Raw genomic sequence first — 13591 nt, 5'->3', positions numbered from 1 at the left:
GTTGCTTTATACAGATCTCTCGGCATCAGTGCGGGTAGCGGGACACCGGTCGACCCCCTTTTCCATCCATTGGGTCACGCGACAGGGCTGCCCCTCATCTCCGTTGCTTTTTGCTTTGGCCATAGAGCCCCTGGCTGTGTGAGTATGACAGGACCCACTGATCCGTGGATTTAACTGGTCACAGGAATATTCTGATAGAATTGAGATTTATGCCGAAAATGCCCTCTTTTTCCTGACAGATCCGTGGTCCTCGGGATCCCGTGTCCTTCAGATTCTACCAGTATTTGGGGAAACTACCGGGCTAGGAACTAACCGCTCCAAATCTGTATTATTTCCCGTATGCGGCGACCAGAGATGTCAGGCCTAGGCCTCCCAACTATCCCATGCTACAGATGGTTTTAAATACCTGGGAGTATTCATATCCACGTGTCCCTCGACCTCGTGGATGCATAATATCATTCCATTGCTCCCCGCGGTTTGCAAATGAAACTACAATATGGTCCCAGGTGCCCCTATCTTTGTACGGGAGTTCAACCATTTTTCAAATGGTATGCTTACCACGTTTGTTATATCGGCTGCAGAACTTCCCATACAACATCCCCCATTCATGGTTCACACAACTAAATGCGATCCTAAATAGGTTTTGATGGCTAGGAGGGGCGATACGGGTTGCACTCCACACGTGTACACAATCAACCTACTGCAGTGGCATATATATATATATATGCATACTACTCCGCCTCTATTCTCCTTGTAATTAATGAGTGGTGGTACGGATCTCAGTGTGATCCAGTGTATGCAGTAGAGCGGCTGGCAATGAAGGACACTCTTGCAGAAACTCCATTATAGTTGGTTCCCCCAGCTTGCAAGATAGTTTCAAAGCTATGGAGACGTGCAGTGAAATCCACTGGCTGGTGGGAGAGATTGATAAAAACTACCCCCCCCTTTCCCCCCTCCCTTTCCCCCCTCCCCCCCCCCCCCCCCCAACCCGCACTCTGGCAGGGCATGTACCTACGCTCAGTCTCTGCTCTGGTTGGCTTCCGCAAATGGGATCTCATTGGAATCTCCACGTTGGAAGACATCATGCATGGCACTACACTGAAGTCTTTTCAGCAGTTGCAAACCGAGCCCCCAACTACATAAGGCCCAGTTCCACCGCTATCTGCAACTGCGACATGCTTTAGACCCTCACATTCATCATCTAGAGACTCTTCCAGAGTTTCACCCACTAGAAGGCCGTCTACTAATTGGAGACATTGGGGCACACAAGATCAAACAAATCTACCAGACGTTAACCACTCACACACACAATACATTACATAAGACTAGGGCAGCGTGGGAAGTCAATATGCTGACCTTGATGGACGAAGGCCCTAGCCAGTCTCTGACATGCAGCGGTTTCCCCGCGCTATCGCCTCATTCAGTTTAAGTACCTTCACCGGGTAGATTACATCCGATCCCGGTTATGGAGGATGGGTGCTATCCAATCCCCTCAATGCCTCCGATGTACCAAAGAAGGCGGCTCTTTTCTCCACACGGTATGGAGCTGTGTTGTGCTACAGCCATTTTGGAAGAAGTTGACTTCTTGCCTGGGCCAGGTGCTGGCATGGACCATTCCACTCGACCCCAGACTGCTGTTCCTTTATAGCACAGAGGAGATGGGAGGGAATGCCACAAGCAACACCTCCTGTTTTTGGGCCTCACTCTAGCTAAAAGAGCTATAGCCCAGAAATGGAAGGCGACTTTCCCACCGAGCAATGGATAAGTGCATGGGTGCCGAAATTGTGGTCTTTCGAGCGCGGGGATGCCCACAGAAACACATGAGAATTTGGCCCCGCTGGGCGACACATAGAGGCATTGACTTACCCGCATTGCCACACTCAGACTTTCATAATCCCACTGGGTGCTGCATGGGTCATAGTCAGATACCATAGTCAGACAAAATTGATCAATAACAGACATGTCTTTAGCAACTCGCAATTAAGAATATTTAGGAGGGTTCGGCATAGTTTATCTGGCCTGGTGTTATACAGGCCAAGTTGTTATGGAATGATAAACTCAGGTACTCTATGTCTTTTGCATTTTATGTAATGTATTTGTCGGGCACTGCCCATTCTGTACCTTTTAAAACTAATAACATTTATTGTGAAAAAAAAAGACTTAGAAGATCGTCCTAAAATCCAAATTCTAAATCAAAATAAGGTAAATAACGAAGTAATCAGCTGGAATAAAAGTAGTCTCTAAACAAAACACAGTAAAATAAATATTGTCCAGCTTGGCACTGCTTGAAAAATATGCCTTTGCAGCAGTCAAAGAGAGACATACGCCTTACATAAGGGCCACAGATTCTAATAAATTTAGTTAATAATTCTGAGGCTCACCTTGCTCCAGACACTTGTCTTGTAAACAGCATGGATCCCAAGTGAGTTACAGCTGTGCCACTTTGCTCTTCTAGATTCTTCAATGACATTGCTGCAGAACACAGTTTAAGAATCAATACTCGGAATATGTCATATTAACTACTTTTGCAAGATGTACATTGTAATTACCAATAACTATTGAATGTTAAGTAGAACAGGTACCTCCAAACAAAAAACAAGACTGGCTGCTTTATGTATTTTATAAAGCCACTTTATTTTGCCTTATTGCCCCTTTGAAGTGGTTCGAAAAAAGTTCAGAATTCAGAACATCAAAGGAATAACTTTTCATCATCGGAGGAAACCAACAGCGTGGACTGTGAGGGCCGGGAGCGTCCTGTGTGTTGCTTCTTCTACATGCCTTTTTTAGGTCTCGACTAGGCACCGCATGCGCTGTCTCTCCGAGACATAAAGTAATCCATATGTTGAGTGAAGCTCCGACTATTGGCGGCTAATATGTCCTGCTGCTCGCCATTAGTTTAACGTTGCATTGCTGGTCTTATTTTGCTTATTGTTGACTCGCGATGCGAAACGTCACTTCTGTTTTGCATGTAGCAGCACCGACCGACTACTGTTTAGTTACACTTCTGGGCTGTTATTATTCCACTTAGGGACTACTTCCTTGTTCTATTTTGCAAGCGCAGCACTCTATTGATGTAGCGGCCACACACCTTTTTTTCCCCCGGAGAAGCAGCCAATGGCAGACTGCATTATTTTCAACAACCCCTCGCTCCCTCCTAACCTTCCCTCCACAATGCCATCACAATTAGTTATGCACGCCGGACCGCTTTCGCTTTAAAAGTCACTTTACAGCACTTTCTTTTTACATAAAGTGAGTGTGACCCGCCACCTTTATCACGCATGTCGAGCAGTCCTTTTTTGTTTAAATTGGCTCCACGCCGTAGAAAGCAGGCATTGGAGGCATGAGAGAGGAGCGGGCAGCTTTGCCAGCTTACGCAAGCAGGCTCTGGCGTGCAGTATTCCGCCCCTCACACTGCCTAGGTCTGCTCCCTGCAGCTGCAAACCCTTCCACAGACCAGCCAGCCGCATCCCTCTTTGTTTTATTTTAATCGGTCCTGTGCAGTTGATAGCAGGCATGAGAAGTGTGCGGGGAAGAGCGGGGCAGCTTTCCTTATTAAAAACACAGAATCTGAAAAGCCACCCGAAATTTTAATTAACACAGCCGATAGTGCAGCTCTACGGACATTTTGCCTTATTTCTAGTACCCTAAAATGAAATCACTTGGGGCGAACGCTCTCATGGTGAGTGTAATTTTCCTTTTCATCACCGCTGTCAGCGTTTTCCTGTTTGCAGAATCAGTTTGTGTGTCTAAAAATGTATTTATTTGTAACAATGAACTTTGTATGTAGGGCTTGATTGTTTTGTATTCAAGGTTAGTCTGTATTTTACTTCTCACAAACATTTTGAATAAAGAGGCAGAAGTCGGGTATAGTGCCTGGTCGGGATAGTCTGTTTCATATGCAACGCTTCACAGAGTTTATGGACCTCAAAGTGTTCGTCCATAGGATATTCAGTTTAATCTCAAGACATACGAGTATGAAATGAGATTTTATTTAGATAAGACCTTTTTCTTCATATATTACATCTGTTGACTAGCCAATTGACTTCAGATAGTAATGCAGTCCAGCTACATTAGGGGAGAAGGACGAGAAGGTCGTAGCAGGACTAGTCAGCAGGAGATGACTTTTGAGTCAACTAGGATTTCAGCTCGGATATCTCTTGCTGTGAGGCAGTGGTGGAAGGATGTGCAGAATGACACCACACCAGTCAGCTTGGTGATGCAGATACCAACTCTGCCTCTGCAGCTCTTTGACTTGTTTAGTGGTGGGGAGCACAGGCCGATCCAACTGGCGGTACTAGAGTCCACTTAAGAGAGAATAGAGTAACAGCAGCATTTCAGATGGGACTACATGCAACACTACTGAGTTTCTCATAACCCAAACCCTCAGCCACCAACGCAGCACACACATCACAAGGATCTCCAATGGCTCCATGTACACAAGCCGGCACAGTTCAAACTCATCATCCTCACTTTGAAAGCACTACCCAACACCAGCCCTCCCTAGCCATATCTCCTTTCATAAACCTTCCAGCCGGATTCCTATTCACACACAAACAAAGCATGCACAGAACCTGATCCGATGTTCAGGCTTCCTCCTAATATGACAAGCATCTGCACTTCAATAGGTCTCGCACTTGCGAGAGTTTCAGATATTGTCATTGTAAATCACACTACCTTTTATTTATGTTTTGAAAAACTGCAATCTGTGTGTAAACAGGCACTTTGTACTTATAGTCCTTGCTTACGAGAAGCAAGGCTGGCAGTAAAAGAAGTGCATTTACTGCCAGCCTTGCTCCTCATAAGCAGGGACTATAAGTACAAAGTGTGTGTTTACGAACCGATTGCAGGTTTTCAAAACACATTAACAAAAGGCATTATCATTTACAATGCCAATAGCTCATCTCTCGCAAAAGCGAGACCTAATGCATTGCAAATGCTTGTTTAGAATATTTAGCTGTGTATTTTTTGGAAGAACAGTACATGCAACAATAGTTGAATAGTACCAATGAGTACCAATGATAGAGCACTGAGGGGCCCTAAATGAAGTAGTGTATAGGTGGTTATCACAAAACCTAGGGATTCAATTACAAAGCGGGAAGAGCAGTGTAATGAGGGGAATGCCACACCATCAGCTGCACCTGGAATTACCAAGTGCTGGAACACTGGGCCCAACGTTACTGGGTGCAGATGTTCACACAACAAAAGCACCGACAGACTAGGATAGGGGATATTGACATCCGCAGAGACCAGCCCCCTAAGACTGCCTCCAAAATCACTGGAGGATCATGCAAAGCTTCTCCCCTGAAAACATATGCATGCCCTGACCAAGAGCCCTTCTGACCACCTTTCACTTTCAAATTGCTCCATGCTCATTATCAACACCTACTCAGGGAAGCTGATGAATCTGACTGGGTTTTTCTCAAGAATTGCAGATAGCCACGTGAAAAAGGTATTCTCAGGTTCCCATGATTATTCCCACTTACAGGGCCAAAACCCAGTTATGGACAGATTTAGATACATAGATACTCCCCAGAATCACTAGTTACAGCCCTGGTATCTGTGTGAGCTGAACAAAGTCATCTCGTAGCCGATCCTTTTCTGACTTTCCTGTAGACTTTATCGCTTTTTGAGTGGAGAGGGCTAGATGTTTGTAGTCCTTTCTGTATTTAGGTTTGTTTACTGTTTATCGTTATTAATTCGGTTGACTGCAAGATGACATGTGCTGAGCTCGTTTAATCCCTAATAGGCATATTGCATTATGATGATTTTGGTTTTATGCAAATTCCCTTCATTAACTAACATTTTCCTTCCGTAATGATCTTTGAATAATTATACAAATACTCAGAACTGAAAACGTCATCTTTTGCACGTTTTCTTAATGGTCCAGACAGCATTAGAGTTCAGGATTCTCTCTATCCTGTTCATCGATCCTCCTTAATTAATGGTGGAGCGTCGATACAGACTTGAGGCACTCCGATCCATCCACCTACTAAATCATTCTCATGCAAAACAAACAAACAAAAAAAACACACACGCACACTTTCAAGTTTCTTTATTTTTTGCATAGTTAATTAAAACCATTGCAATAGTAATACTTAAAATAAAAATAAAATTTTCAACAGACAGTCGGTATGATTTCGTCCACTTTGCTCCAGCTGTGTGTTCCCTGTGTGTAGTGGAAGCGAATAGGGGCCTACTACGCTTAGTTGATGGTAGGCGTAGATTAAAATGGTCACAAGTAACGCCAGAAATATTTTACAATGAGGTTAAATCAGTATGTAGCGCTGAACTGTCCCTCTGTTTAGAGGAGCGATCTACGCCAATAGAGATCTTAAATGCTTATAACATCATCTCACATAAGGTGTCCATGCTTCTATCTACTCCAGTGAAAGGTAATGCTAGGTCGGGACCTAGATGGCTTGACCCCCATTGCTCCAAAGCTGCAAAAATGTTGAGGGAGGCTTTGTAAAAAAAAAAAACAGAAATCAAACTGATGTTTTAAACTGTCGTAGGGGGTATAAGGCAGCCCTCACCACTCGAAAGGAAGCATTAAAAGAAGAAGCATGGAGGGAATTGCTAGAATCTAGCACCCTTAGAAACAGTTTGAAGTTCTGGGGTATTATGAACAGGCCTCTGTTTACGCAGGAAGGGGGGAGGCCCTTGAATCCTACATAACCGAGGAGGAGTGGGTAATACACTTTTAATCTATGTTCGATATCAGGAATGGGCATAATGATAGGGAGCCTCAAGACACATGTAAATGTAAATGAAAATTGATACTTGTATAGTGCACTACTCACCCGCAAGGGTCTCAAGGCGCTTGTACGAATACCCCTGTGGAACCCATCCTGGCTTTCCCTGTGAGGTGTCCACTCCTGGGCACCCCCACGGTGGAGGCCAGGCATCCTTAGCGTTGTGGGGGCCGTTGTGGAAATTAAGCAAGCTATTGCCCAGAGTTGCAGAGTGGGACTCCATGATTGGAATAGGCACCGAGGCGAGAATGATCAGGTCCGTGGGATTTTTGAGCCCAAGACCCGCCGAGGCGGGGAATTGAACCCTGGTCCTGGGCCAGACCTCTGCATCAGGGTCTGCCGCTCTAACCATTGAGCCACACTTCTCCACGTGAGGAAGGAATAACATTTGAGATGGGCAAAATCTTGGAAGGAATAATGGGATTAACGGTGGGTAAAGCTCCCGGACCGGATGGGATCCCCCCAGATCTTTTTCAATCTGATACCTCGTTTTGGGCCCCGATATTAGAACAGGTATTCAATGAGGCAGCACAGCACGGCTGTCCTAAGTTTTGGGCAACATCCACAGTAGTTCCTGTCTTTAAAAAAGGTGACAGAAATAGTACATTGGGCTACAGACTTATTTCTTTAATTGATTCTGTGGTAAAGGTGGTAGGGTGCATCCTTCTTCAGCGACTGACTTCGTGGGCTGAGGAACAGATGATCCTGTCAGAGGTTCAATACGGTTTTGTGCGTGGTCGGTCTTCTATAGCTCAATGTCTTAATTTGTTCTTGATTTTGAGCAAGTATACCGTTGCACGCTCTGGGACCATCCATCTGGCCTTCATGGATCTGTCATCGGCCATTGACTGTGTTAACAGGAGGATGCTATGGCAGTCCATTAGGGCCATGGGAGTGGATAATGGAATTGTTAACTTCCTGGAGGACATGCACAAGTCCACCAAAGCCAACGTCAGGTTTTCCCAGGGCTTGCGGGTCATGAGGGATTTTAACATCAAAAAGGGAGTCCGGCAAGGCTGCATACTGGCCCCCTTTTTATTTAATTTTTATATCAATGACCTGGAAACGTTTTAAGGGCTACTGGTGCAGATTACCCGAGAGTAGGACGGCGCGGGATTCTTGTCTTGCTTTACGCGGACGCCGCCGTTCTTATATCCAGGACTGCAAATGGGCTACAAACACTTTTATCTGCTTTTTCAAGCTTTATGCTAGATAGGGATTTGCTGATTAACAATTCCAAATCGATTTTTCTACCGATGAAGTAGCACTCGCTATCCGTGCACTCCGTTCTGGTAATGCTTCGGGCCCAAATGGTTTGCCAGTCGAATTGTATAAGTTGTGTCCTGATAAAATGGCGCCATACCTTCGTCGGACGTTTTTGGCGTCGCGAGATCTCGGGCTTCTTCCCCGAGATCAGAGACTAGCGTCCATTGTGGTTATCCACAAGGAGGGGAAGCCCCGGGAACATTGTTCGTCGTATCGGCCGATCTTGCTTCTGAATGTTGAGCCTAAGGTTCTTGCTAAAATTTTGGCGAACCGCATGATCGCAGTGATCGGCGAGTTGGTGCACCCTGATCAGTCTGGGTTTATCCCCCACCGCAACACTGCCCTTAATCTTCGCCGTCTACACGGTGTTTTGGTGAGGGCGGGGTCTCTTGCGGAACCGGCCATCTTGGTTTCCCTTGACGCCTCGATGGCCTTTGACACGGTGGAATGGCCTTATTTGTGGGTTGCCCTCGCTAAATTTGGCTTTGGTCCTAAGTTTATTGGGTGGGTTAAACTGTTATATGCTCAACCGCTTGCACAGGTGGTGGTCAATGGCAGGGCCTCGGATCCCTTTGTCCTCTGCCGTGGCACAAGACAGGGCTGCCCTTTGTCGCCTCTCCTTTTTGCGCTTGCTCTTGAACCCCTTGCCGCGTGGCTCCGATGGGAGCCTTCGCTCAAGGGCATACGGTGGTCTCCTACCTTTGAGGATCGGGTGTCGCTTTATGCTGATGATATTCTGATGTACCTCACTTCTCCCCGTAAGTCGTTGGGAGTCCTGTTTGATGTCCTGGGCTCCTTCGGGAGGAATTCTGGTTTGGTTATTAACTGGACTAAGTCCTGTATTTACCCGCTTGCGGGTGGACAACCTTCTCTGCCTCGCTTCTGCCCTATACCTGTCTCCAGTGGTGGTTTCCAATATTTGGGGATCTACACCTCTACGGATCCTAAGGTCCGCTTTGAGCGTAATCTACTGCCTCCGCTCGCCCGACTTCGGTCGGATGTGGCGGCATGGTGTGGATTGCCTCTTTCCCCCCTGGGGAGGGCGGCCCTGTTTAAAATGATGTCTCTTCCCCGATTCTTATACGCAATCCAGAACACGCTGGACCTGGTTCCAGCAGGTTATTTCAGTGAAATCGAGGGTCTCCAGAGGAAATTGGTTTGGGGCGGGAGACCGCGTATAGCGCTGGCGAAGTAGACTTTGCCCTGGTATGATGGTGGGATAGCGTTACCAGATGTCAAACGTTATTATTGGGCGTCCCAGTTGAGTGCTATTAACCACGCCATGTATGGCCCTGTCCCTAATCCCGCTTATGATATGGATAAGTGGCAACTCCCGGGGGGCGATTATAATAGAGCTCTTTATTCCAATAGTGACAGGAGGTGTTTGACAGGCCCCACTGCGGTGGCACTGCGTGTATGGGGTAGTGCGACGTCGGCCACGGGCTGGACTGAAACTCACCAGGGCGACTCCTCTCTATGCAGCTGAGAGATTGGGTGGTCTGTGGTCCTCGAAGGGATTCGATAGATGGGACCTTATTGGTATCAGTAAAGTGGGTGATCTTTGGGCCACCAATAGAGTTAAAACTTTTGACGAGTTACAACGCGAATACAAGCTGAGTGATAGGGAATATTTTCGATACCTTCAGATCCGCCATGCGCTCGATTCGGTCTTCCCTGCTGGCACCTCGATCCCTGAGTCTTCTCCTCTGGAGGATAGAGTGCTTGATGGACACGTCCCCGACAGCACTATCTCCCTCATATACAAAAAACGTATTAATGCCCGTTCGGACCTTCTTATACAACTGCGTGAGGCATGGACTGGGGACGGGCTGGAGTTAGACGATGAGGACTGGCAGGCTGCAGTCTCCTCCCCAAAGGAAGTTGCTATTCCGGCGCGTCTCCGACTAGTGCAGCTAAAGATTCTTCATCGCACCTATGTCACGGGTCCACGGTTGATACATGTGGGTTATTCGGTGGATGGGTTATGTCGGCGTGGATGTGGTTTGCTTGCTACTTTCCTCCATATTATATGGGAATGGCCGGAGGTAGTGGTCTTTTGGACTCGAGTGCATGAGGTGATGAGTGAGGTGACTGGCATCGGGCTACTTCCTGAGGCCCGGCGCTGTTTGCTGAATATTTGGGAACCGAATGACTGCTCCGTTGCCCAGACTCAGTGGGTCACGCTGGGAAACATTATTGCAAAAAGAGACATTGCTCAACTCTGGGGGTCTCCTAGGGCACCACTGGTCGCGACCTGGGAGGAGAACATGGACTGGTGTATGTTTAGGGAAAAAATTGTATACGTCTCCCGGGGTAGGCCTAAGAAGTGGGGTAGGATTTGGGGTCAGTGGAATTCGTATCGTGGTGAGATTTGTGACCCGCCTTTTACAGAACCCCATGGTGATGCAGGATTTCCCTGATCGTACGTTCCAGTATCTTTGCTTTTTGGTCACTATCAAGCATTGCTCGCTCTTGGTTCCCGCTCCCCACAGCCATGATTTCCTGATGTTTGCTTTTCGTTGTCCCCCTCATACCACATGTAGCAGCCCTTATATTGGTATATTCGCCTCGTTTTCTTTTTCTTCTGGGTTTTCCTTTTTGTTCTTTGTATGTTATAAAATGGAAACCTTTTATTCCTCCTCAATCACCAGATGCTCTTAACCACGTCCTGCTTTTCCGCTGCCGGACCCTCGGGTTGTCGGCTGATGAGCTGTGTGTTGCTTTATTTTTGCTGTTTTGTGTTGCTGACTGGCCTTGGTGGTTGTAAGTCTATATATGTCCTTATTTTACGAATAAAGGTTTTAAAAAAAAAAAAAATATCCAAATCGTATGTTATGCAGGTGGGGCAGAGGGTTAAGAAGAACTATCAATTTTGAGTGGGAGACTCAAAGATTCCATGTACCAATGTGTTCTCCTATCTAGGGGTCCTTTTTGACGACAAGATGAATTGGGGCCCATTACTGCAGAAAACAAAAAGGAACATGGTGAGGGCGAATTCGGCAATCTTTAAATTCTCGTCTAAAATAGGGAAGAAGCCCATAGGGGCCATGTTGCAAGTGTATAAGGCTAAAAGTCTGTCCATAGCCTTGTATGGCAGTGAACTATGGGGCTATACTGCTGGACAGTCCCTTCAAATATTGGAAAATGATTTTCTGAAGCGCCTATTATGTGTTCCTCGGGGCACCTCTAATATGGTGGCTCATGAGGAAAAGGGGTCTCGTACTTAAATGATCTACTATCTCTGCGACCACTTACCTGCTGGATAAAAAGTTGGCTGAATACAGATATCCCCCTTACTCATTTGATTTTAAGAGATTATATGGCTCTTAATAACTCAGCACGTATCCCGTGGCTGAATTACGTGAAGAGAAGTCTGGAAAGGCTGGGTCGGGGGGGATCTATTCTATAATCCGGACTGCATTGTAAAGAAGGATGTGGAAGTAATTAAGGTAGCCTTTTTATTAGAGAGGAATATGGAAAGGGAAGCCAAGGAGGTTGAGAAATCCAGTGTACGTACACACATTATGCTTAAAACAACCCCTAGGACAGAGCATGACAAATTTCTGCTGACCAGGTTTCGGTTGAACCTTTTTCTCCTCCTACTTTCCAGACCCAAATGTTTTTTTAGAGGCATGGTGGCAGCTTCCTGCGGCTGCGACTAGTCTCCGCAGGATATGCTGCATTTTATGTTTTTATGTAATTTTTATGCTTTCTCTCAAACATTTCCTGGTCCCAATTTTAAAAAGAATGAATTTTAACCAGGCTCGACCCGCACTGATGTATTTGCAATTATTGAAGGAAGATGGTTTACCTTTTATACTGTTTTTTTTTTTTAAAAGCTTGTGTTAATTACAGGAACCATATGGATCAATAATGTATGCCTTCCTCCGACCTTTTTTTAAATTATTTATTAACTTTTTTCCTATTGCAATTCTGGCGCTCTTCTATTGATCAAGCACGGATTGTTTTAACTGTTTTATTGTTGTGTAACTTTTATGTTTTTTATTATAAAACCGAATAACGTTTTTTGAACTGAATCGATTGTGTGTTATCTCTTATCAAGTCGTATTGAGTGTGTTATTCAGATTATCTCCACATTATTACAGGGATTATCCCTGTGCTGCTGGTGACATGTCCTTAGAGTAGTCCGGTTTAAGACATATTTCCGTCAACAGGAACTGCGTGTCAGGACCTGATAAAGCCTTTAATGTTTTGGGCATTTTTTTGTTCAGCCAGCATAAGGAATTTTACCGCTCTGCAGTTTAGTTGTATATTTTCTGGATTTAAACAGGCTAGCACTGCTTGCCTCCTGGTATGGATGCCTTTCTATTTGAAAGGTTCTTTAAGAAGCTGATGCGGTGCTTGGTGCAGTTCCTTGCATAAGCATATTAGATGTAAGATGTCGCCTTGCTTGGTGTTACACAGTCTGCACGGCTCTTGTGCTAATGTCCTCAGCCATGGTGGAAAGTGCTGAGTACACGGATTCTCATCCTATGCCTCAGAAAGTTCATTTTTTATGGACTTAGGGTAACCCTGGTTGAAAAATGTTTGCGGAGCTAGTAATCTGTAGGAATTTAGGGTCATCCAGGCATGCGATCTGTTTGAGAAGCCTGCCTTGTCCTCCACCAAAGAAATTTGTTTTATTGTCTTCCACACTAGTTTTTTGAAGTTAGACTAGCCAATTTGAGCATCCCAGAGTCTCGTGAGTTTGGTGGTTTCTAGGGCTAGCTGAAGATAACTTCTAGCTTGGGAGTGCTCCCTGTGCTGTATGTTGTGCCACAGAAGGTAGTTTAGCATGTTTGTAGTGGCACTTCTGATCTTGTGCCAGCAGATGATAAAAGTACCATACTTAGCTAGAACTTGTCGTAGAAGGCCAAACTCCAGCCTTATTTGAGCAGGGGATGTATAGGACAGAAGGCAGAACATAGTTCTATAGGCTTTGACCTGCGTGTTATCCAGCTCCTTTGCCTCTCTTCCCTGCATTGCCTCACTACCATAAGCAATGGAGGGGAGTAGTTTATCCTGGACTACCTTCAGAAGCGGAGTCAGGGTCGGCCCCATCAATTTGTTTGCAAGATTTTTCATCGTTAAAGCAATCACCATGCCTTTCCTTCTTGCTTCCTCTTTTTGGCGCCAAAATGAACCTTCCTTGTCAAATATGACTCCTAGGTACTTGTATTCATGTGCTGGGTCAGGTTTTGTGCCACCAAGGAACCAACTTCTCTGGAAGTTCTTTTTGTTTATTGACATTGTCCGGGTTTTGCTCAAATTTATTTTTAAGTTGTTTTCTGTGGCATAGTTCTGCATTTCCGTCAGTAGATGCTGGAGACTAACGTAAGTGTGACTAAGCAGAACTACGTTGTCTGCATACATGAGATTGGACAATGTTTTCCCTCCTATCCTCGGTGAGTGAGAGTTGCAGGCGTCCTTTGGAAGTTCAGCCATGGATAGATTAAACAGGGTGGGGCAAGCACACAACCCTGTTTCAATCCTTTTGTTGTGGGAACTTTCGAGGAGATGTGGGTGCCGCCACCTAGAGAGAGGGAGAGGGAGAGGGGGAGAGGGAGAGGGAG

General features: G+C 45.7%; 1 protein-coding gene across 2 annotated transcripts in view; it reads right to left on the bottom strand.

Annotated features, from left to right (window-relative positions):
• Nucleotides 1-13591, bottom strand: part of SEPSECS (Sep (O-phosphoserine) tRNA:Sec (selenocysteine) tRNA synthase) — a 339266-nt gene that overhangs the window by 15713 nt on the left and 309962 nt on the right. For both annotated transcript variants that reach the window (XM_078678380.1, XM_078678381.1), the window contains one exon: nt 2382-2472. In XM_078678380.1, the coding sequence (XP_078534506.1) occupies nt 2382-2472 (91 nt within the window). The remainder of the gene's footprint in view (nt 1-2381; nt 2473-13591) is intronic.

Source organism: Lissotriton helveticus, chromosome 2_2 (assembly GCF_964261635.1).
Source record: "Lissotriton helveticus chromosome 2_2, aLisHel1.1, whole genome shotgun sequence".
NCBI classification, from domain to species: domain Eukaryota; kingdom Metazoa; phylum Chordata; class Amphibia; order Caudata; family Salamandridae; genus Lissotriton; species Lissotriton helveticus.
Note: the sequence above shows the minus strand (reverse complement) of the source record. Positions and strands in the feature narration are given on the sequence as shown.